At 37.9% G+C, this 26,851-nt stretch overlaps 1 protein-coding gene across 1 annotated transcript in view; it reads right to left on the reverse strand.

Annotated features, from left to right (window-relative positions):
• Positions 1–620: 620 nt before the first annotated feature.
• Positions 621–26,851, reverse strand: part of DBX2 (developing brain homeobox 2) — a 33,924-nt gene continuing 7,693 nt past the window's right edge. The window contains exons 2-4 of the mRNA XM_047868432.1: positions 19,645–19,740; positions 7,309–7,496; positions 621–960 (exon numbers count right to left, since the gene is read on the reverse strand). Of these exons, the coding sequence (XP_047724388.1) occupies positions 631–960; positions 7,309–7,496; positions 19,645–19,740 (614 nt within the window). The 3' untranslated portion in view covers positions 621–630. The remainder of the gene's footprint in view (positions 961–7,308; positions 7,497–19,644; positions 19,741–26,851) is intronic.

Below are 26,851 nucleotides of genomic sequence, written 5' to 3' on the forward strand. Positions count from 1 at the left end.
TGCTTGTTGCGTTAATTTTAAGTATATGCTTGCGGTGTATGTATCTAACAGTGGCTTATTCGATTAGGACAGCTGAGCTGAATTGTTAAAATTCGATAGCTAGATTCTAAAAGAAACCAGAAAATAGAGTTTTTAAAAACATGTTCCTGTGATATGAAAATTTGGGCTAAAATCCAAATTTTACATTATTTTCAAGAAATTAATCGCATTCAGTCAACAGTTGGTTTTTCCTCAAATAAAAGGAAATGAATTTGCTCGATGCAATATTTAAAGAGGAACTAGCTCCTACTGATGCATTTCCACGAATATTTATATATATACACACATAGAGACACGCACGTATATACACGCACTCAGAGTAGGGACTGAGCCCAACTATATAACTCTCAATTCTTTTCAGTTCCATTGTACTCTCTGGGAGATTCTATTCCACTTACAAATTAAAAATTAAGCCTGAGTCTGGGAGCCAAACAAGAGAACACTGGAGAGGACTTCCTAAAGCATTAGTTCGTGCATCACTCCAAAGATATTATGTTTTAGGCACTGATGAGGCACAAGCTAGCTGGCTTTAGAGTCAAAATATTATTAGTTAGGCGTCCTTTTCAAATTAACAAGGAGGAAGGCTTCCATTCAGACAGCCCCAGTAAGCACACCCTTGTCTCCAGCTTCTTCAGAACACAAATACAAGGCACCCTGAAGTGAATTTGCTTCTGGGGGCCGTGCGCCTGAACTCTCCTGGATCAGTCTTTCTGAAGGTTCTGGCGAATTCTCCCTCCATCTTGGACTTGAGTGCTGTTGGGAGACTTCCCAGAGCGAAGGACATGGAGAAGGGAACCCCAGAGCAGACCGCGAGAGGGGATCCTCTTGAAGGCCTACTTCTTGGATACACCTGTTGGAAAGCACTTCTTTCTCTTTGGAATTCCGCCATTTCATTCTTCTGTTCTGAAACCAAATTTTCACCTATTGACAAAATAATTGGACAAAACGATCACTTATTCCATGTTACTTCACTTCAGTATTTTAAACTATAATTTCTCCTAGTATCCCTTCTATGAAATACCTTATTATGACAGCCAGCCTAGCAAAGTCCTTATCACTTTTCACTGGGATCCTTCAAAAATATCTGAGAAATTACTTTAGTATAATATCCACACCCTTATGAAACAAAACGACTGTGATAAATTGGTTACATCCTACAAGTATGACGTCTGATTTAACTCTCAATAGTTTAAAACATCATTTAGGCAATGCTAATTTATTTATAAAAAGGAAATGCCATTGACTAGTAATAATGTTTATTTTGTGCCAGGTGTCAAGGCATGCATGTTACGCCGAATACATAACTTAATCCTCACGGTGAATGCAAGAAGTCCTCATTTCACACGTATGAAAACTGGGGTTCAGAGTGATAAACCAGTTCAAAGTCATAGAGCTAGTAAAATGGAAGCACTTAGAACAGAATCCATGACTGTGCTACTCCAGTGCCCAGGCTCTTATAACATTTAGATTTCATCAGGAACTTCTAGAAAACTAAATTAAGAATACATTTTATAATGTTTTGATCAATTCCAGGCTTTATACAGTTTCCAAGTTTGATTACTCTAAGGATTTATCAAACTTGAAGAATTAGGCTCAATAAATAGCAACCAATTGTTGTACTTATGATAGTGGTTTCTAATTTGAGCCATATTCCACCTCACCCTAGCGGAGTCTGTCTTTACTACTAACTTCTGTCTTTATCTGCTACATAGTCAACTGTGCCTGGTCAGAAAACTTCACAACAGGTTTCCTGACATCTCAAAATCCAATCACATTATTTTCCTGAGCATTACACTGCATCTTTACATGAACAATTTAGTGGATTTCTATTTTTAAAACAAAAACTAGAAAATTCTACATAAAAAAAATCATTGAAGTATTACCAAGTATTTTTCCCAATGAAGGAAAAAATTGAGATGGTCTTTTCAGATTGGGAAAACAATTTCTTCATTCTTTCAACCTGACTGGCAATTTCAAAATGGCTACAAAGAACCTGACCCCAGGCAAGTGAGTCCAAAAGACTGCCATCTCAGTTACAATCCTGTGGTTAAGGCTTTCCATAAGAAAACAGTACTAATGTGTACATACCAGAGCATTTGGTTCTATTCATGAACTCATTTATTATTTGTGGTGAGCATTTACTCCTAGAAAGCCTGCCAAGTATTTCTAGTGGGCTTTCACTAAGACATTTATTTGTGCCCACTGGTGCCACATTCATTATTTTCTTTTTCCCGTCGCTTTTCTGCATATCAAGAGTTGTTTCTGGGTGATATCTCAGTGGAAAAAAAAAAATCAAAAAAGTTCCTTCACAATCAACAGTATTGAAACAAAGGTACATATCTGGGGAAAATCATAAATGAAAAGTTCTACCTCTCAACAAATACAAAAACAATTTCCAAATGGATTAAACAGCTAAACACAAAAACAAAAGTATAAAAGTTTTAGAAAAAACTAGAAGATATAATCACAGTCATGGAGAGATGAATTTTTTTTAAGCATGACATAAAACATTAAGGCCACAAAAGAAAAAAAATAGAGCTGACAATATAAAAATGAGAAATTTCTGTGTAAATTAAGATACCACAAACATGAAAAAGCCACAAACTACTTTAAAGAATTAAAACCAGAGACTCAAAGAGATATTTGTGATCCATGTTCATGCATTATTCATAATAGCCAAAAGGCAGAAGCAACCAAAATGTCCACTGATGGGTGAATGCATAAACAAATGTGGTATATCCATACAATGGAATATTATTCAGAATAGCTTTAAAAGGTAAGGAAATTCTGACACGTGCTACAACATGGAAACCCTGAAGATATGCTAAGTGAAATCAACCAATCACAAAAGGACAAATACAAATGATTCATTTGAAAGTACCTAGAACAGTCAAATCATAGGGACAGAAAGTGGTAGTTGCTAGGGGCTAGAGTGAGGGAGAAATGGGGAGTCACTGCATAATGGATACAGAGTTTCAGTTTTACAAGATGAAAAAAGTTCTGGAGACTGAAGGTAGTCATGACTGTGAAACAACGTGAACTAAGTACCTGATGCCACTAAACTGTACCCTCAAAAAAGGTTAAAATGGTAAATTTTAGGTTATGTATATTTTACCACAATGAAAGAAACCACCAACTTGGAGAGTCTGCAATGGCTGTAACAAGAAAATGTCACTAACTATAATATTCCAACTATTTTGATAACAGCTACAATAACTGCTACAAATAATACAGATAATAGCTAAAAAGTGGGAGCAATCCAAACACCCACGATGAGGATGGATAAACTGTGGTAAACCGTGTGATGGAATACTACACAGCCATGAGTACTGATGAGCTACTACTGCTTCCAAACATGTGAATGAATCTCACAAACATAATATTAAGGAAAAGAAGCCATATACCATAGAATTTGTACCGAATGATTCTGTTTATATAAACTACCCCCAAATAGGCAAAACTAATCTATGTTGTTAGAAGCCATGATAGTGGGTAGTCTCAGAAAAGGAAACAGTAACCGGGAGGGAATCTGCAAGGGACTACTGGCCTGGTGATAGGGTTCTACTGCTTGATCTGGGTGGTGGTAACACAGATTATTTGTCCTCTCCTTCAGAAAATCAAGATATGGGGCGCCTGGGTGGCGCAGTCGATTAAGCGTCCGACTTCAGCCAGGTCACGATCTCGCGGTCTGTGAGTTCGAGCCCCGCGTCGGGCTCTGGGCTGATGGCTCAGAGCCTGGAGCCTGTTTCCGATTCTGTGTCTCCCTCTCTCTCTGCCCCTCCCCCGTTCATGCTCTGTCTCTCTCTGTCCCAAAAAAATAAACGTTGAAAAAAAAAATTATTTTAAAAAAGAAAATCAAGATATATGTAGGGAATAATCCCATTTATATATCTATATTTTTATTTATATATTTATATATTTATTTATTTTTATTTATATTTATATTTATAAATATATTTATATATTTTATTTATATAAATATATTTATATTATTTATAATAAAATATTATTTTTATGTTATTTAATTTATTATTTATTATGTATTTATTTTATTATATAATATTATTTATATAAAATATATTTATGTATTTATATTATATATATTTTTATATATTTATATATATAGATGGGATTATTTCCTACATATATCTTGATATATATATATATATATATATATATACACACATATATATATGTATATATATAAATGTATATATTTCCTAGGGAAAGGAAGCAGGTAAGGAGAAACACATACACATGCACACACAATTCTGGGTCTCAATTCTAGGTCCCTATTATAAAATCAAAGTAGATTCCTCATAGGGTCCCTGTGAGGATAAATGACATCAAATGTAAGGACACATGGTAATATTTATATAAATATATTTATATTATTTATAATAAAATATTATTTTTATGTTATTTAATTTATTATTTATTATGTATTTATTTTATTATATAATATTATTTATATAAAATATATTTATGTATTTATATTATATATATTTATATATATTTATATATATATAGATGGGATTATTTCCTACATATATCTTGATATATATATATATATACACATATATATACACATATATATATACATGTATATATATAAATGTATATATTTCCTAGGGAAAGGAAGCAGGTAAGGAGAAACACATACACATGCACACACAATTCTGGGTCTCAATTCTAGGTCCCTATTATAAAATCAAAGTAGATTCCTCATAGGGTCCCTGTGAGGATAAATGACATCAAATGTAAGGACACATGGTAATCATGGTGCGTTTGTATTCATTTATTTTAAAGATAAAGATAATACATGGTTCATCAAAAAAATTAAAACAAGAGCCATTTATAAATGACAGTAGTAAATGAAGGAGTTGGGTTGGAAAGGTAGGAGATGAGTTTTCATTTTTAACTTTACCAATTTCCCCTTTGTTTGAAATGCCATGTGTTAATTGTGTAATTAGATGTATATGCAAATAAGAAAATGTGAAATTACTTCTGAGATGTTCACCAAATTCAGTGACATAAAAAGTATTCATTCCTCAGGCACTTGAATTTTAAAAACAATACAATCAACTATGTAACACTATACACCTGTGAATGAGAACTAGACGATAACATACAAACAAGGAAAACAGTTTGTTTTCTTGGAATGGACAGATTATGGTCATCCCCTCGTAAATATTCTCTGATATGCCTGCTGCATCCCCTTTCCAATAGTCTGTTCTTAAGAAGATGATATGTACTGGGGTGCCTGGGTGGCTCAGTCAGTTGGGCGTCCAACCGACTCAACTTTGGCTCAGGTCAGGATCTCACGGTTCTCAATGTGCAAATCCCACACTGGGCTTTGCACAGATAGCGCAGAGCCTGCTTTTAATTCTCTGTCTCCCTCTTTCTCTCTGCCCCTCCCCGCTAGTGCTCGCACTCTCCCTCTCTCTCTCTCTCTCTCTCTCTCTCAAAAATAGATAAGCACTAAAAAATTAAAAAAAAAAAAGATGACATATACTATCAAAGATGTTCACATGGTCTCAGAGCACTGTGAGATCAAACCTAGCCACATTTCCTGTTTTAACACTTACTTCAAGTTCTGACTCAACCTCCCCAACCTGCACAGTTTCTCCCCTCTAACTCTGGAGACTTTTATCCATATCAGTGAGACACAGGTGGGTCCTACTGAGCTTCTGTGCCTCCTTAGGCCCAACGATTCCTCTAAGGATGAGACAGTTCCATCGCTAGACTCCCCAGGGGTATAGGGACCAGTCATACGGCTGTCCTCCCGAGACACGGAGATTAACATAAGGCTCCAGAGAGATACGTAACTTTGAGGACCACTGACCTAGCTCCTTTATTTGGCAGTATATCTAACCTTCCAGGTGATGTCTCCTATGTTATTGTCTCATAACATAGGAGACAATATTATCTGTTATTATCTAACTGTTCATGACCTTCTGCTTCATTTTCCCAGCTGCTCATATAAATTCCTGAGTGCGAAGAGTGTATCTCAGTCAGTCCTTATCAACACTCCTTGCTGCCCACTTCGCACAGTGTCTTGCACGCAGCTGATTTATCACATACACAGAATGGCTCAGTGACATAGAATTCCTACATTTGTCCCTGTTTTTGAAGTGAGAAACTGAGGCACAGAGCAGTCAATTAAGGTTAGGGACTCATTAGTATCACACAATGAGGAAAGCACAGACTGGCGGATCCAGGCCAATTACACTCTACCACACCACGTAATGCTTCCTACAACTAGAAGCAGTTGGGTGTGGGGGTAGGGACAGATCACTTCCCTAGGGAAAGGAGGCAGTTAAAGAGAAAGAAAGAAAGGTTAAGGAGAGTTTCATCCAAAAATAACTGGTTTAATAAAATCCAAAGTTAGAAACCAGGTCATTTGTACCGTGGGAAGAACAGGTGAGCACAGTGGTTAACACAGAGACCGTGCTAACAACTTCAGTGCCTTGAAGCTAATTCAAAAAATCCAGGTGGATTGTAGCCTTGCATCACAAAAGGCAGCTTGGCAGATGGACTACCTGCTCATTTCAAATGTTGCCATCCCTTTTAGTCAAGTGCCTTGTGCAGTGAACATGCGGCACAACCATACAGGATAGCACCAGGTGAAGGAGAACACAACTCCAGTCAGGTAACCTGGGGTGAGAGCCCAATTCCCAAGCAGCTTCACTACGTGACATCAGACCTATCTGTGTTCACTTCTCTACATTTTCTCATCTAGAAAATGAGAATGATTACAGGGCTTATTTCACATGGTGATTATAAAATGATTAAATAGTCCAATACTAGTGGCTTAATGTACAAGAAAGGTTTGTAAATATTGCAACTATGAAACTACTGCACTTGACATAAGCCCAAAATGCAGAGTAATGAGATCTAGTTAGAGATATTTATGAGTCACACATTTGGGACTGGATTTGGGATTGGAAATGAAGAAAAAGACGGGGAAAACGGTTCCTGCTTTTGTAGAACATTACGTAGTCTACTCTGAAACCAGAGCAAACAATTAACGATACAAATGCCACATCCTTAGTGTTTCTCTTCATTTAGGAAGATTTAAGCATGCAAAAACCTAGACCTCTCAGCAAATGGACCTATTTCCACCCACTAAAAAATTGCGAAAATCATTTCAATAGCACTTTAGGGTCCAGCACCATACCTAGTACAACAGATATTTGCCAAACGCATGGGTTTCATTGTATTCCTTCAGAAATCAGGAGCAGTGGACATCTTCCTGCTCATTAGTACCTGTGATTCCTTTAGTCCCAAGCTGATGGCAAGTTTCTTTCGGTCTGTTTTGCTGATATATTTCTGCTTCTGAAACATTTTCTCCAGAGCCTTTCTCTGATCCTCAGAAAAAACAGCTCTTCTTAAAATACCCCGCCGAGCTTTGGAGTTCGAGTCCTGGGTCAGGAGGGACAGCACATTCTCTTCTCCTAGAGGGGAAGACATATACAAAACCTGGTTAGCTTTATTAGTAAGAAGTCAGTCTGCCTTTCCCAGGACAGCATCTTCCTTCTCTGTACTATGGCCAAACACTCTTATCTCTGAACTCTGCACACTTTGAGCAGTGCTTCTTCCATGTTTTTGGTCATGGACTCCATTGAGAATCTGATAAATGCCCTTCGCTCCCCAATGAGATAAAAGTACATCTGCTCGCCCTCCCAATTTGGGTGCCACGTTAGCAAGTCCATGGTCCCATGGGGTGCCTGAGTGGCTCAGTTGGTTAAGTGTCTGACTTCAACTCAGGTCATGATCGCATGGTTCATGAGTTTGAGTCCCGCATTGGGCTCTGTGCTGACAGCTCAGAGCCTAGAGCCTGCTTCAGATTCTGTTTCCCTCTCTCTCTGTGCCGCCCCCCCCCCCCCCACTCATGCTCTCTCTCTCTCTCTCTCTCTCTCAAAAATAAACATTAAAAATTTTTAAATTTTTCTCTACTTCTTCATTTATTTATTCATTTGTTTTCTCTCTCAACAAAGTTTGAACACTTACCATATGCCAGGCCGTCTGCTCAATGCTACACATTGAGAAACAAGATAAATATATTTTATTATATGCATTACCTGTAAGATTTAGTGGAAGGCATTTATTTTTATTTATTTTATTTTTAACTTTTTAATACTACTTATTTTGCAATAAAATAAACAGCTTTTGAATTTTCAGTATTGTTCTTTTCTTCCTTTTTTTTTTTTTTTCCAGAGAGAGCGCACGCAAGCAGTAGAGGGAGAGAAATTCTTCATCAGGTTCCACCGGGAGGGCCTAGCATGGCCCAATGCAGGGTTCGATTTCATGACCCCGAGATCATGACCTGAGCTGAAACAAGAGATGGATGTTCAACCGAATGAGCCACCCAGGTGCCCCTGGAAGTCATTTACTCAACTAGCATCACAAATGTGAGGATGTATTCCTAAGGAGGCTGCCTTGGGAGCACAAAGCAAGGGTCTGATCTTAATCTGGGATGTCAAGGAAAGCTTACAGGAGTCAGAGATGTTCAATCTGAGAAAGGAAGTTTGGAAGACCCCCAATCACCACCACTCCCCAATCCAAGTGATCATCAACTCCTTCAGGTCAGAGATATTTACTACTTTTTCTGCCTTTTGCACAACTGGTTCCCACCCTCTGAGAGTTTCCTTCATCATTCACCATTTATTCATTCATTTGGCTTTCCAGCTGTGATAGGCAGAACAATGGCCTTCCCAAAGATTACATACTATGTATGTTCCCTAGAACCTGTAAATATGTCATATTACATTACAAGGGAAAAGTAAGGTTCCAAGTGTAGTATCAGTTGCTAATCAACTGACCTTGAGATTAGAAGACATCCTGGGGCAGTCTAGGGTATCCAGGTGGGCCTAATGTGATCACAAGGGTCCTTATGAGTGGAAGAAGGAGAAAAACAAGGAAGTCATAGTCAGAGATTTACTCTCTCTGATGCTACACTCTTGCTTTGAAGATGAAGGAAGTGGCCACAAACCAAGAAATGCAGACGGCCACTAGAAACAGGGAAAGGCAAGAAACAAATTCTCCCCAAGAGCCTCCAGAAGGAACACAGCCCTGCTGACACTTGATTTTAGTCCAGTGAGACCCATTTAAGGCTACTGAACCCCATAAATATAAGATAATAAGCTTCTATTGTTTTAAGACAGGAGATTTGCAGAAATTTGTTACCACAGCAAAAGGACACTGATACCTGGTATCAGACTAACTGAGCTTATTTGAGGAAACCAGACACAGCACATGGTCCCTGCCCTTAAGGAGCTCACCTTCTCATGGGAGGACTAACACGTGAACACCACAGCAGAATATAAGCACCAGGGGAGCAGGGACTCCAGTTTATGGCTATAGCTGGTATGCATTCTGGTGCTTAATAATTATTTCTTTAAAATTTTTTTAAATATTTGTTTATTTCTGAAAGAGAGAGAGACAGAGTGTGATTAGGGAAGGGACAGAGAGAGAGAGGGAGAAACAGAATCTGAAGCAGGCTCCAGACTCTGAGCTGTCAGCACACAGCCTGATGCAGGGCTCGAACTCATGAGCCGTGAGATTATGACCTGAGCCAAAGTCAGATGCTCCACAGACTGAGCCACCCAGGCGCCCCAAAAATTACATCTAAATAAAAAATCAAATGAATGCCTTAAGCCCTAGAATAGAATGCTCTATGAAATTCTCTGGTATCACAAAGGAGGAAGTAATTAGTTCAGAGAAAGCAGGTGGAGCCAAGTCTAAAAGAACAATCCAGTTCAAGAGAGAAAGAACCAAGGCCAACCTAAGCAGAGTGACTGCATGTCTAAAAGCACTAAGGCACACCTATAAATACAGAGAACAAACTGATGGTTGCCAGAGGGGAGAGGGGTGAAGGGCTGGGCAAAATGAGTTAAGGGGAGTAGGTAATACAGGCTTCCAGTTATGGAATGAGTAAATTATGAAAATAAAAGGCACAGCACAAGGAATATAGTCAATGATATTGTAATAGTAATGTATCAGGACAGATGGTAGCTATACTTGTGGCAAACACAGCATAATGTATAAACTTGTTGAATCACTGTGTTATACACCTGAAACTAATATAACCTTGTGTGTCAACTACACTCAACATTTTTCTAAAAAGCATTAAGGCATGAAGGAATAAAGTTTATCTGAGGAAAAGTAAACAGTCTTCAAGGCTGGGGAAAGGCATGAAGCAGCAGGTGCAAGCTGGCACCCTTATCCAGCCTGCAGATGGGCTTTGCTGGTCTTAGAATTCTGATTGAGCTGTCCACATTTCACAACTAAGAGATTTCATGTGAAGTCCAGGTTTCTGACATCTCTTCAAAGGGAACCACACTAGGCTCACCTTCCCAGAAAGTAAAGAGCTACCAGAGAACGCAGCAGGTGCCCCCTCTTGATGGAACATGTGGCCCCCAGTCTGTCACAGCCTCACCCAGCTTACCAGGCTCTTGAAGACATTTGGACCTTTGACATGGAGATTAGAGTGGAATGGGGCCAGATCATAGAGGATTATAAGAGTCTGGGACATTATCCAACAGTAGTGAAAACCAAGAGGAGATGTTTAATCAGGGTGTGACATGATAATGATAAACACACAGTACTCTGTACCATTATATTTACTCTGTGTTAAGCCACTGACACACATTAATTCATTTAATCCTCCCAACCTATGCCATCAACATTACATACTATTATTTTCCCCATTTTACAGATGAATAAAATGAAGATCAGATAGTTTAAAAAACTTTGTCCAAGGGCACATGGCTAGGGTTTCAAACCCAAAACAACTCATTTCAAAACAAAGGCTCCCAACCCTACACAATATATTGTAACACAATGTGACTTATATTTTAGGAAACAAGTGTCAACAAATGAATAAATCTTGTCAAATCTCCTTCTGCAATATGATACTTCCTTTCCTATTGGCTAAAAGATTGCAGATCATCTCCCAATGTGTCTCTCAGCCCTGGTTTATATCTCATTCTGGTTCCTCCTCACATTGCTAGAAGGACCACTGGCCTCTCCCTCTTTCCTTCCAGCTCTGTTACACTTGCATCTCCTTAGAAATGCCATAGCTTCTGGGATGTAATGCAGCCTAATTCTTTGCAAAGGTCTGCTTTTACTGATGCTCTATCCATCCATTCTATCATGAGGTCTTGGTTAGTTTTCCATCTAGAGCATCATTTCTTTCTTTTGCCTGTCACATGCCAAGGCCATATCTTGAAGTCATGTTTTGACAACTGCATTCACTATTTCTTTATCAAAGATTTAAGTAGCTTTATGAACTCTTGGTCAATAAAAAAAATATATATCTCAATATGTTCTTTTTCTAAATGCTCTTCTCTGAATTTTTCTTGGTATAGAGACTATGGAATTGGCCCTCCTGCCACAGGGACTCAACTGTTGGGATGATGTCTCTCCAGCACAAAGGACTTTGAAATATGAGATACAGAAGAACTGGGCTTGGATCACTGCACTTACCTGTATGACTTAAAGCAAGTCACTCAGCTTCTTTCAGCTTATCTTACAGGGTTGCTCTAAGGATTTGATGACATAATACAAGAAAATTTCAGTGCCTAGCCCACAGTAAGGATCCCACAAATCTACCCACTTCCATTTGTTAGATTTCATTTGATTCTTTTTCTTAAAGTTTATTTATTTGGGGGGGGGAGGGTCGGGGGGGAGCACAGAGAGAGGGAGACAGAGAATCCCAAACAGGCTCTGTGCTGTCAGCACACAGCCCAATGCAGGGCTCAAACTCACAAACCATGACCTGAACTGAAATCAAGTCAGATGCTTAACTGACTGAGGCACCAGGTGCCCCAGATTTCATTTGATTCTTCTAAGAACCATATGGCACAGACATCCTCTGTATAGATGAAGAGGACCTTGTGAATCAAAATTCTTGGCTCCTTCCTCTGGCCCACACTGTGTCTTTACTCAGATGTTACAACATGTCAAAATGGAAGGGAGGAAACACTTATAAAAGCCAGAGTTCCTGCCTGTGACTATAGGCTTCTGACTCCTGTCCTGGGCCTGTCTGTGAGCCTGACTACATGGTATCTCCCATACAGCCTAATAACTGTGTCCTCAAATTTAGCATGCCCTATCACTTGATTTTTTGATTCTGGCATTTTTAATTTGTTAATGTATATAATCTATCATTATAATAGCCATATGTATTAAAAATTGGGGGAAAAACTAAATATGCAAAGGTAAAGAAATGTATATGTATATTATACTATATCCACTTGGTAAAATTATTTAAAGAACTATGAAGATCAAGCAGCAGGAAAGAAAATCTGCTTTAATGCGTACGATAAGATCCATACTATGCTTACAACTAGATTAAAATGCAGGGGAAAAAAAGACTGAAAAAGCAAAAATAAATACTAAAATAGAGTACTGTACAGTTATGGACAAGTAATTCATATCTATTCTGCATTTTAAGTGTGGTCCTATTTTCTAAGGAAAACAAGCAAACACTATAGCAACCTTTTTGGGAATAATCTGGTGGAGTGATTGAGATGTCACTGAGTGACAAGTGAAGATGAATCCAATCCATCCTTCAGGTGCTCACAGTTGATAAGGAGAGGTCCAAGAAATATACAGACAGCCACAACACAGTGGGATAAATAACCACAGACCACAGCAGAGAAAGTATTTAAGAGCCAGATGAGAAGCCACTTAGACTTGGAAGCTAACAGAGTAAGTCCTGAGAGAGAGGAACAGCTAGAAGAATAGCAATTCCTCTTGCTGGCAGCCTAGACAAAGGCAGGCAGAGCAGAGAGATTAGCATTTGCAGACTCACAAGTGAGAGGAGGACATGGCAAAACACGGTGGATCTGGAATCTCACACAGCTTGGTATCTCCAGATTGTGGGGTATGAATGGCAGAAACACAGGCGATAGCTAGATAGGTATATTAGGGCCCTGGTGGGGGCAGGGGGAAGGTTTTGCCTGAAAGAAGTTTATGCTGTAACTTACCCTAGAGGAAAGCCTTTCAAGGAGCACCTAAAATGCTGCTACTCAGCACTGTAGAAAGGCCTGTATTTTCTGAGCTAATAAAACTTTTCATATCTATGGGGAAATGCACAGCAAATTTATGGACCTACAAGCCTAATTTTTAAAAATCTACATACATTTTTTTCTAAGCAGAGATTTTATAAGTAAGGACCATGATTCTCCCCCCTTTAGCCCCTTCTTCACCAAGGTCTACAAGTGTAAATAAAACAATGGGGTAACACATTTCAATATCCCTAAAACTTTTATTGGAAACTCATAGGTTTTCCTATAGAACTATTTTCAAGTAAAGACAAAGAAGATTCCCATTGAGAAAATCTACAAATAAATTATTCTCTCCAATGTGGTAAATATTAACATTTTGGAAGTCATGGACCCAAACCAGACTCAATCTCTGAGAAATCTGGAGTGGTTATGAAGGTCAAAGGGTTAACTCCTGGACCTGGCACCCTACAGACCTACAGTGAATATGATACAACTAATGAACAAGCAAAAAAATACAGCAACGATAAAGACTATGACATTCTTCCTTTCTTTGCTAGCTACCTGGTTTCTCTTAGCACTCCTCTCAATACACAAATCCTGCTGGTTTTCATTAGGTGATATGCCTTAGGTTCCTACTAAAAGAGTATTTATGATAAGATGCTACTTATACCGTTGACGCTCCTTTCCATGTCTCCCCACAGTCTTTTATGGGCTCTCTCTGGATCTAACCATAAACCACACCACGGAACCTACACCACCTCCATTCCTTCTAAGCCTATGAATATGTGCTCAAGTCTCTGCCTGCAAAACAAACATACAGACTTTAAGAACTTGTTGGTGACTCAAAATTCTTTCAGAAACTACTAAACTGTTATAAGCAACAAACACCTAGTAGAACTATGTCTAAACTCATGACAAATGTCTGACTTGTATGGAAACTCCAGGTGATGATAAATTAAATAAATAAATAAACAAATAAATAAATAAATAAATATAATATAATATAAAAATAAGCAGATATAGAGTTTAAGACACATAGAAAAGAGGCTTTAAAAGCCAGGGCCACCAATTCAATGTGCTACAGACTCTACCAATTTGGGAATATCACTATTTAAAATGTGGCTTCCATATATATGGGGCTCAACAGGTACTACTGTTATGTGCTCAGTACATACAGCATGTCATGTCTTCTTTACAACAATCCCCAGAGGGAGGTATTACCATCCTAATTTTCCACAGGAAAAAAACTAAGGTGCCAGAAAGTTAGGCTGTGCACTTGAAGTCAGTGAGACCAATCAATATTCTTTAAAATTATACCAAAGATTGTCAAAGTTATGAGTAGGCAAAGAGGTAAAGAGGTGAGAAGAGTCAGATTAAAGCGGCAGAGTGACCTAGGATAGAAAGTTTCAAAGGTGTGATTCCCTGGATCCTAAAATGGCCCCAAGGACCATTCCCCAGAAAATTCCTGTGTGACATGGGCCTGGTGAAGGGCACTCCAACTGGAGGTGTGCTGTGTGTAAATGACACGTTCGTGGAGGAGAGGAAGGAGGGTGACAGAGAAACAGAGCATTAGATAACTAATGGAACCCTTCATATTTTCACGTGTGGGGATGTAGTGTGTGTGTGTGTGTGTGTGTGTGTGTGTGTGTGTGTGTGTTTTATGTAATTCTTGTGGATTTGAGGCTTGGAAAAAGAAGATAGTGACTTCCATGGCTCGCCTTATTTAAACTAGAAGTCTACCTTCCAATCTCTATATAATCTAGTACTTGGAAATGCTGTATTATAACACTTCATTATCATATCATATTCATTTGATTTAGTAAAAATCTTTCCCTTATAGTAAGCCCAAATTCAATTTCCATTAAACTCCACTCATTGGTCCCAATTCTATCCTTTACATCTATACTGAATATGGTATATCTAATATGACAAAACTCTCATGTTCTCCTTATTCTCTTCTCCAGGCCAAAAAAATACTCAATCACTTTAGAAAATTCATGACCAGACATATAGATCCTTTGCAATTTTAGTTGCTGACTGCTTCCTGACCTGGTTTTTATTTGCTCACTGTGCCTTTTAAAGTGGGGCTCTAGAACTAAACAGGTTCTAATAGGCTGTCTGACCATTAGAGTTTAGTAGGACTATTTATCTCCCTTGTTCTGGGCATTCTAGTTCTAAACACATAATCCAACTGCCCCATATCATTCTGTAGACACATACTGAGCCAAGAGTATAACCCTTCCCTTCTTTGTTCTGTTCAGCCAATTCTCTTTCCTCTATTCTGTACTTGTGCTCTTCTTCTGGGGAATCTCAAATCAGGACTTTATTAGCTGCCGTGTTAGAGGTCCCACTATGGTCAGACAAGGGCTGCAGACGAGATCAGGAACAAGCACCCTATATCTCTAAGTAGCTCTGCTCCCCATCCCCCAGCCTCCACTACTTATGAACATTTGGGGAGAAAGGGAACTCCTTTCCTGGAAAGTTACTCAAATACTTTCACTGCCTCTGTAGAACCGTTGAATAGAGCCATCAACTTGGAAAATCTATTGTCTTTGAGTCTCCAACTCCTTTAAACATTCTTCCTGGTTGACCGACTGTCATTTATCTCTGGAACACCCCTCCCTTCACTATTGAGAAGTCAAAACCTATACTCAACTTACTGCATAAAACTGCTTAGGTTTTCAACAAAATAATCATGCTTCTTTCTTTATTAGCACAAAATGCTGCATCCCTCTGAAGATCTGAGAGTGCTAACAATAAATCCTCACAGAAGGACTGCTATAGGTCTTGTTGCTTTTCTCAGAGCACCCAGACTCCGGCTGAGAACAGTGAAAGAGAACACAGGCAGGTCAGGTGGCAAGAATACTAATCAGAGCATCGCCCATCTTTGACAGTGACGCTCAAGACCAACCTACGTTCACAATAATAAAAGTAATGGCCCTTCCCTTCTGTAGTCAACAAAATCCTAAATTTGAATTTGGACAGTATATTATGTTCTTTTAAGTTTCACAAAGAAGAGGAAATAGCAAAATGATCTTAAGATGTAGAATAGAAGTTCATTTCCCAAGGAAGAGGCAGAGCAGTTTGTCCCAGAATATTTTCCTGCTTATATTTTCATCCTACTACTCTAAATTTAAACTTTGTCTTTTAATGCATAGAATTGTTGAACGATCACATGCAAGTTGAGTACTCAAAGACAAAATGAAATAATTATCTGATTAATTCAATTAGCCATTCTACCTAATTAAGACTCCCGCACTTTTTCAGGTGGTTTTTTTCCCTCCACAAGTTTCCATTTCATTTTAGCTGAGAAATGTGTGATTTTGAAAAGAACCTTATGGATGTAATATCAAAGATTTTCCTTCCACTGCTTTGGGGGAGGGGAGAACTTTTACCACTGCCTTTTAATGTTTCCCCACTGTAAGGGTTGTGCTTAAATAGCCTATTAAACTATTTATTATATGTGAGAAGGGCACTGGATGAATGATTGTTTCCACATTGCAACAACAAATCAATCATAAATCTAAAAGGTTAACAAGAAAAGCGAAATCAATTTTATACAAGTGAATCATGTTACAAGAGTCAAAATGATATTTTACTTGCTTGTTAGGAACCTGTTGATCCGATCCTACACTTTAGAAAGAGTGAAGTCAATTTTGTGAGGGCCACCGATTTCATTGCTTATTAAAATGTTTACTATAAACCTTGATTTTGGCTGTCCACACATGTCAGCACATTTTGGTTGAAATTTAATACAAGATTACTTGGACAGTTCATTTTCCTCCGTCTGTGCAATGGAAAAAAAATGTAAATGCTTGGGCATAAAAACTGTTCTTATTATTAAAAAAAGAAGAAAAAAAAGAAAATCTAGTAAATGCCTTAAATAAAAAAAGATTACTGTGCAGATGTAAGCCTTATTAACGTTCTTTGGTATCATGGTTATTTATGTAAAATTCTTTATTGACAGCCTAAATCCACCATTTCATTATTATTTGCTGCTAATACAATGAACATTATAAACAAAAAAATTAAAAAGTCATTTCAGATTTATAACTAATGAGACATGAAAGTTTATTAAAAACACTTGTGGCATCTCTAAAGTGTTTTTAAAATGCCAACCTCAGAAATGGAGACAAACCAAGTACAGCATTCTCTATGCTTGATCTGAGCTGTGCTGATTTACCCCTTATATGTTTTATTAAATAAAAAAGATAAACATAGGACTTAATAGGCCTCTAGGGATAGATGCCACAATATATTACAGTTACGCCAAAGGCATAAAGTGGGAAGAACTGAGAGGCAGATGGAGGAAAATGAGTCTTGCTTAAAGTAATTTTTCAAGCAATTGAGAGTATGATGACGTTCTCTAGGAAATGTCTTTAGAATTACTTTTATGTGCTCTATTTATCAAACTGGCCTGGGCATTAGTGTAAAGTGTAAAGTAATTTATAGGGCTTAGAGATTTTCACCAAAACATTCCTATGAAATGACTAAACATATACACGCACACATACATGAATGTCCACCTGTTACGTGGGGGTTTTTTTCATATTTATTTTTTGAGGGGAGGGGGCAGAGAGAGAGAGAGAGGAGAGAGAGGGACAGAGGATCTGAAGCAGGCTTCCACGCTGACAGCAGTGAGCCCGATGTGGGGCTCAAACTCGTTAGATCATGACCTGAGCCAAAGTCGGATGCATAACCAGCTGAGCCACCCAGGTGCCCCTACACAGGGTTTTTTGTCCATTACGCTACATTGCCAGAGAGTCTTTAAAATAGAAGTCCAGTATGATATCAAAGGGAAGTAACGGAAACTAGGTGTGGGATCTCTTTTAATCTCTACCCCAGGAATGCAACACCAAAGATTTAATCTCAGAGACGCCACAATGCTTTAGTAGCAGAGATTTGGGACTTATGTCTCTACTCCAGCAGCCTCTCCCTGCTACTCTAATATATGGTGACAAATGTCTCCTTAATTTGCACAACAGTTTTCAATTGCCCTCACAGGAGACCACCTTGAAGGAGCGAGTAAAAGGTTTAGTCATGGTTTCTATTTTTCTATTTGAATCTATACATTCTAGTTAAATGGACAATTAATAGGTCACTTCCAAAATAGTGGTGTATCAGTCCTGGTTAATAAACGATCCCAGAGTTGATAATGGGCCCTATGTATTCAGCAAGTCCTGTATACACTCAGCTCATCCACTAAATCCCTTTTCAGGTGGACAGGGTTATATGGGAAGATGAGCTAGAATGAGTCTATAAAAGTCAGTTTCATTCACTGCTTTATTTTTCAGTCAAGTGCTTTAAATGGTGTCCAGAAATTCACTTGGAATGTGAGACAGGAGAAAAGATGGACACACAGAGCCTTGCTTTATGACCATACAAAAGGGCAACTGACCCTTGCCCAAGCCTTTTCCATGTGAAATGGCTCCTAAAGTTCATCTGCACAGTGAAAAATCGTGGTGAGGTCGCGTGTGGATGAGTCAAGTGAAAGTGACGATTGGTCACGGGTCTGTCGCCCATTGTGGCTGGGTCCCTGCCATGTAAAGTGCTCTGTGGGAAAGTATCGGCCCCCTAAAGAGATGCTCAGAAGCCTGCAGCTCATTAAACGGCCAGCATTTGCTGCCTCACTTGTCAGGAATCATCCTGTTGAGCAACTGCTCTCCTGAAACATTCATAAAACACATTCACGGGAGGCAACAGGGACCTGAATCCGACCGTGATAGAGCTCTGTACTTCAGGCTGACTCAACTCCTTCTATTTCACTTTCCACCTGACAGAGGGGTTAACCTGAATAAAAGTTTTCTCTGGGCAGTTGAAATAAATGTGCTGGCCTCTACCCGAGTAGAGTAGAGCTTACTGGACTTCTTCATCACACACTCAGAATCTCTGCCTACAAACTCTTACTTGACCTAGAAATCTCAAGATCAAGGTGAACTTTATTTCTTTTTAGTTCGACATTGCTCTTTTTGAGTGTGTATGTGTGTGCACGCTTGCACGCTCTAAAAGTTTTTTCAGAGTTGTTGTTCTCACTCCACCCCTGGACATTTTAAATTTTGAAATTTTTGAGGGAAAGTTCTCTTGAAAATATTTCCTACAACTCTGGTGGGTTCTTTTCAAGATCATAAAGAGGACATATTTCTCTCCTTTCACAATCTGGACAATTTTTATTATTTTCTATGAACACCTAGTGACTTTCTGTGTTACATTCTAAGTTGAATAGAAATTTTATACAGCACAATTTCTTAGCCTTCCTTCTTTCTTTTTTCTTCTCTAAATGAGTATTGCTACACGTTTCAGAAAGAGCCAAATCAGTCCCTCTGAGATCTTTTATATCAAATGGAAAACAAGTCACTTTCCTTGGTGTATCAGCCCTGGGTTTCAATGCCATTAGAAACGGCTCACAATTGCTCAGTGTGCTGAGGTCTGATAAATCTCTGGAAACCTCCTGAATAGGATCGCTGTGATTTTTAGTGAGGATTTAGCTCCTTGCCATGGCATTACCAATTAGTTTTCCAGAGCACATTAAATCCTGCTGCTTTGGTTTACAGAATAACTGAGGCATTGCTGATGAAGCATAAAAACTTACTTGCAAAAGCAGTGGGGGATGCTGGGCGCCGACAGGACCCACCACAGCATGCAGAGTAGAATGGTGAGGCACTCAGGAAGAAAGGTTTGGAAGACGCTGCGGAGAAAGCATTGATCTCATTGATGAGCCATTTCTTTTAGACCATATTCAAAATTCTAGTTTCCCAAAAGTCACTGAGTAAAACACTCCATTTTCTGAGCCTTTACTTGGCTGGTTATAACTCTGACTGAAATTAACATTATTCTAAAGTAGCCTTTATCTGTCAAAGAGATTACCACACATTTAATCGAGATGTGGAAGACGCAGTGGAAAGACAAATTGATCAAAACCAAACCTATAATTTTCTGTGTGGTCATAATTACAAGTAGTACATATCAAATACTCCTTTATTCACAATATCCTAGAGCAACACACAGGACAACTATCTGTGGTGATGAATGTCCTTTATCCCCACTGTCCAATATGGATCTATTTCCCACATGGCTCCTGAGATATGTGGCTAATGTAACTGGGTAACTGAATTCTCAATTTAAGTTATTTTAAAATAAATACACTCGTGTGGCTAGGAGCTATCATATTATTGAATGGCACAGCTCAAGATATGATACTTACCGAGGAACAAATTGAAAGCAGAAAGTAAAAAATTAAATATAAAAACCAATTTGAATGTTATATGCTTAAGTTTAATTTTTTAGAAGAGATTATATTACTCTACTGTTTATTTTCAGAAAATTCTTCAAAATAGTTGGATTCGAAAGTGGTAAGAGATAATCTATTGAGCAATTCCATAACAAAATGGTTTTTTTTGTTCTGATCACTTTTACATGTTCAAAAGTATTTGAGAATAATAGCATTTTATCTCAAGAGAAACTAGTTAACCTGAAGATATCTGTGTTTGTAGTATAGGGATTTACCATATATCTGTTCTGCTCACTTTATTAAACGATACTATTCATAACATTTTCAATACATGTACACAGAATAGGTATCATTACTCTTATAAGGAAAGAAATTTTAAATTCTGTTTCTCAGTAGATGATAAATAGCTAAAAAGGATGTCACAGAACATTAGTAAGAGCTCTTCTTTACTGAGCACTTACTATATGTCAGGCTTTGGTTAAACACCTTAAATACCCTATGTCCTTTAGCATAATGAGATATAATATAAAAGTGGGTGAAAGTTCCTGAAGGTGGACAACTTGCTTTTGCTATCGCATACCCAAAAGAGTACGTAGCACATTGTAAATGTCAGCAAACTTTCAATAAATGAATGTATAAAACCAAGCCTAATAGTTCATTTTCTGTGTGGTCATAATTATAAGTAGTAATTAGTAAAACTAAGAAATAGGAAGCCTCTCTCGACCTTCTTAGGCAGAGAATGAGGATCAGGAATGAACCCCTTCCCTCTCCCCAGACACATCTTGAAATATAGTATCATCCATAACAGATGACCTTGAAATCTAGAACATGACTTGAAAATAAATATTTTTATAACTCTCCCTACATATTCAATGGCAACTTTTTTCTTATTTTAATCATATTTAGTGAATATTATTTTGATACGAATACCATACCTTTTTCAAGAACACAGTAATTTCAGACTTGTATTTTAACCAAGTGATAAGCATGTGTTTACTTTCGCCAATATTTTTGAAGGATATATCAAAATAAGTGTATTGCCCAATAAAAATCTAGGTTCTTAATGCCTTCAAATTGCAAATTAATCACACATGCAGGTTTTTTCTATAACATAACGGAAAGTTGCCAATATTTGTATTCTTAGTTTTTTAATATCCAAGTTTTCAAATAATAAAACGTTAGTCTTAATGATATTTCAAGGGGTGCCTGGCTGGCTCAGTCAGCGGAGCATGCAGCTCTTGATCTTCGGATTGTGAGTTCAAACCCCACATTCGGTGTAGAGATTACTTAAAAATAAAATCTTTTAAAAAATGATACTTTGAAAATATAGCAACTAAGCAAAGTATGAAAAGGAAATCCATCTTGGTGTTCAAAAAATTCTATAAAACTAAAAAAACATTTTTTTCTAAATAGGCTCCATGCCCAACTTGGGGCTTGAACTCACCACCAGACCCTGAGATCAAGAATTGCACATTCCCAACTGAGCCAGCCAGGCACCCTATAAAACTTTTTAAAAATTTTACTGTTATCATAAACTGTTCTAACACTGACTATAAAACCACCAAAGAAAAGATAAATCATTTCATTTTAATATCTTATGAGAAAATGGCACTATTTAGGCAGAGTTACATTTTCCAGTATTCTAGGAATATTTGAAGTACTTTGAAAAATAAAAATCTATTTCTACATATAAAAATTGTCACATTATGTTGATTCTCAAGCATTTTCTGTTAAATTATTTCATCTCAAAATAAACACTCCATATAATTAAGTCATGGCTACTGTGCAGTTTGGCACAAAATGCAATGCTGCATTTACATACATGTAATAACACATTTATCATGATAGCTGGAAAAAACACACATGAAATAAGCACACTAGTGATACTATTAAAATAACCATGCATTATAATATGTACAAATTACAAATTTTATCATTCTAGCCAAACTGTTTCTCAATCTAACCCTATGGCCTAAAAAATATAAAAATAAAAGATAAAAAAAAAATGAGTGGGGCGCCTGGGTGGCTCAGTCGGTTAAGCGGCCAACTTCAGCTCAGGTCATGATCTCACGGTCCGTGAGTTCGAGCCCCGCGTCGGGCTCTGTGCTGACAGTTCAGAGCCTGGAGCCCGTTTCAGATTCTGTGTCTCCCTCTCTCTCTGACCCTCCCCCGTTCATGCTCTGTCTCTCTCTGTCTCAAAAATAAATAAACGTTAAAAAAAAAAAATAAAAAAAAATGAGTGGTTCATTTGAGACAAGCAATCAATTAAATTCATTTGTGATAAACGAAGTTCTGAGATATACAATCTTAGTGCTAAATTTAACCAGAAGAAGTTTTCATTGAGTAGTTTGTTATATTACTATGTATTACCTTATCTTAATAGAGTGAAGCTATAATCAAAATGACATACCATCTACAGTAATAAACTCTTGTGGCTAAGGAACTACATGTGACATGACCAGGCTTCAGGTTCTCTTGTGTAGAATTTCCTTACCATGTTAAAACATCTCTTTGACATACATATATTTACACAGTCAATTCATGGTTTCCATACATAAATACACCTTGTTGAAGCTGGTTTCTGTGAAAATTGTTGTGAAATTCCAATTAAGTGCTCCATTTTTTTTTTTTTTTTTACATGTGCCTACTTTGACATAAGTCAAATGCTCATCCAGCTGAACCTATGACTGCAGGGGTGTCAAATGGCACTAGGAAATAACCATTTTAAACAATGAAACGCATTAAAGATATATATATATATATTACAATTTTAAATGTTTGTCAATCATATACTTTTTAAAGGAATAGCAAGAAAGGAAACTCAGCTGTGATGAAAACAAAGTAACAAGTTGATAGATGTGTTAAAACTTTTTTAAGTCTTTGAGACCTACTTAGAAGATGCTCTGAAAAGGACAGAAAACAAGGCAATTTCATCCTCATATGCACTTCAAAGCCCATTAATGCAGACTAGATGAAGTCACTTTATCACTGATTATACTGGGAACAACTCATTATAGGCTCACTGAACAATATTTACAACAATATTTAAGGAGTGCCTACTACATGCCATGCACTGCTATGAATTGAACACACACTATCTCATCCACTCATTAGCATTCAACCTCAAATGGGTATGCATCTGGAATGTGAACACTGTTTTGGGCAATTTTTTTAATGTTTATTTATTTTTGAGAGAGACAGAGACAGAATGTGAGTGGGTAAGAGGCAGAGAGAGAGGGAGACACAGAATCCGAAGCAGCCTCCAGGCTCTGAGCTGTCAGTACAGAGCCCGATGTGGGGCTCGAACTCACGAGCTGTGAGATCATGACCTGAGCTGAAGTCAAGACACTCAACCAACTGAGCCACCCAGGCACCCCGGCAATTTCTTTTTTAAAAAAGGACAAGAGAAACACAAATATTTTAGAATAATATTTAGTTATTAGCCACGAGAGATCAGGGTTTCATGCACAGATACTGCCAGTTACTCATAAGAGCTGGAGCCCAGAAAATGGACACATCTCCCAAGCTTTCCATAAGAGAAAATCAAATGGACTTTCCTATCAAAAAAAAACCGTACACTGTCAGGTTCGGCATGATGTTAGGTTCTGTTAGCACAATACTTCAGGATACTCCGAATTCTGTATCTCACCAACAAACCTAATTTCCAGTTTCTGTGGAAATCTTGTTACCAGTTACCAATAAATAACTTAAAACTTTTGGAACTAAACTGTCTGAATCCAAATGACTAAAATCACTTATTCACAGAAAACCTCATGAGCTTTTCACTTCTTAATAAGATGTTCTGACTTATCTGAAGCCACAGAATCAAAATACCTATTAATTATTTTGAACATTTATCTAAGATGGAGACTTAGAGCCAATTTAATGGTGAACCGGCCTGATTTCTTTTTAAACTTAACAAGATGGTTCTGTGATACAATCATCTCATAGCCGAGGATGGTTACGAGCCTAACTACAGAGAAATTATTTTCAAAAGTCTGTCATTTAGAAAGCAAGCAATAATTTTTAAATTGCTTTTCTGTTATTTTCATTCTTCTTTTGCTGATGGAGAAGAACAATGTGTATTTAAATGGGGTGAAACCACATTCTTCTGATTGTCAGTGGAAAACTGTGGTACTAACTGACTTGAGTTGACGTTTCAAAGAAAGAGTACTAAAGACCACTAATAAAACCTTCAAATAAATTTCAAGAGTCCACTGCAATGCTATGCCAACTGGCAGCACCTTTTAAGAAAGATGGGGAGAAATGAAAGAAGGTTCCAAGATGCCTTATTAAGGCATCTTTAACCTTTGGTTAAAGGGTAAAAAAACACCTCCAGGAAAGAATAACAGGGAGCTAAATAATTTTTTTTAATGGTTTTAAATGACCTTTTTCAAGTGCCTGGTACATGGGAACCATGAATAAAGAAATCTAAACTTCTGACCTGAAAACAATATACAACTGGAATACAGTGGACCCAAAAATGAGACTCCAAAGAATAGCAACCAGCAGCCCTGAGTAGTAAGATCTAAGAAATATCACTCACCTAATGAGGTGTGATTATCACATACCCTGGAAGGAATTCATTTATGTGATCCACATGCAAATTTACCTTCAGTCACAAGGGAAAGCAAGTTAAATAAATTCATCCTTTATCTTCCTGCTCATCAGAAAACAACAGAAGTCCACATTCTTTTCCTCAAGTATTTCAGACACAGAAAAACAAAGGTCTTAATGTTCTGGTACAGCTCATGAGAAGATAAATCAAGTGCAGTGTCTACTTCTTTGATGCTGTGCTTTTAATTCTGTGCAGATAATATTTATTGCATCTCTAGCAAGTGCCACACAGTGTACTGGGACCACAAAGATGAAAAAGGATGGTTTCCTTCCCCAGAAGAATTTCTATTTAGTGTTTCTTAACTTACAGATTTATGTCTGCTGGTCAACGAAATGAAATGCAAATTTTTCCGTTTTCCAAATTCAATTTTCCTCTGTAAAATCTGAGGCATTCCCCAAGAGAGAGATGAAATTTGAAAAAATTCACATTGTGCATCCCTAACCGTTGGTTCTCAACCCTGCATACATGTTAGAATTTTCTAGAGTGCTTTCAAAGATACAGATGCCCAGGCCCCATACCAACCGGGTTAAATCACCAGCTAAGAGTGGGCTCCTTAGCACAGCATTGTTTCAAAAGATGCATAGGTCATTATAATACACGGCCAGGATGAGACCACAGAAAAAAACACAAAACAATGTCTGACACAGCAGGCACTCAATAAATGTTAGCCTTTACTCCTGCCATTATTACAGAATTTGAGATCAACAGTAAGACAACATATAAAAAGAAGCCGCATGGTCAAGACTTCCAGTGAAATATAAACAAGTAAAAAGAAAAGACTATTGTCAAGAGGGCTTTGTCAAAGAAGGCTTTAAGCAGCAACAACATCTTAACCCACACCTTGATTTGGAAGGTATTTGGAATGGCAAAAGAAGAAAAAGAAGCATTCCAACAAGGAAAGGTGGCTTGAACAAAAGGAAAGGAGGCAAGGTGGGACACGTAGGGCAGGTTAAGGAGACCAGCCTGATGGCTGGCACAAGGCGAAAGGAGTGAATAAACAATGTACTTGGAGGAGCTAAATGTAGCTGATGGAATGAAGGTGTTGCAGAACAGAGTATTTCTATTTGATCTGATCGTCAAATGGGGATAATTAAGGTTTTCCTGAGTAGCTGGGTAATATGAGGAAGCAGATAATTAAGGTTTTCCTGAGTAGCCGGGTAGTATGAGGAAGCTATATTTTAGGAAAATTCACCTGGCAGTACCGGATGCGATGTGGTGGAGAAAGGAGAGTCTATATGGAAGGATCCCACTGCAGTAAAGATTTGTTATAAGAACAGGTAATGAGGGCACCAGGGTGGCTCAGTCTGTTAAGCATCTGACTATTCCGGCTCAGGGCATGATCTCACGGTTCGTGAGTTCGAGACCCACACAGTATTCTCTTGGTATTCTCTTTCTCTCCCTCTCTTTCTCTCTCAAAATAAATAAATAAACTTAAAAAAAAGTTATAAAAAAAAAAGAAGAGGTAATGATAACCATTTGTGTATACATGGCCACTAGCATCTTCTCTAGCCTCGCATAATGAACAAATGGGTAGGGTATGGCTTCTTCTCAAGGTGCGGGCCTCAGTTCATCGCAATCACCAAATATGATCACTATATCTGCTGCCTCTCCCTTCAAGTGGTCTCTCTTAGCAACTCTGAAAAACTGAGCTAAATTTAAGGAAACCCATCGCTTTTTATTATACAGTCAATGTCACAGAAGAGAATAGCCTAACAGAATAGTTCTTGTAGCTCTCAAATTCTAAAAGCCTTAATGAAGACTCCTCAAGCTCCCAGCTATTGCACTCTGTGTGACTAATTCTTGCACTGGTCTACTCCACCAGGAGACAACAGACCTGGCAAGAACTGTATCTGATAGGGGTTATCCTGATTTCACCCTGTGGCAGATTTTAAATGGCTACAAATTACCTGGGTCTCAGTTTCCCCTTCCTTTGTATTTGGGATGGTCTTG

This window comes from Prionailurus viverrinus, chromosome B4, assembly GCF_022837055.1.
Source record: "Prionailurus viverrinus isolate Anna chromosome B4, UM_Priviv_1.0, whole genome shotgun sequence".
NCBI classification, from domain to species: domain Eukaryota; kingdom Metazoa; phylum Chordata; class Mammalia; order Carnivora; family Felidae; genus Prionailurus; species Prionailurus viverrinus.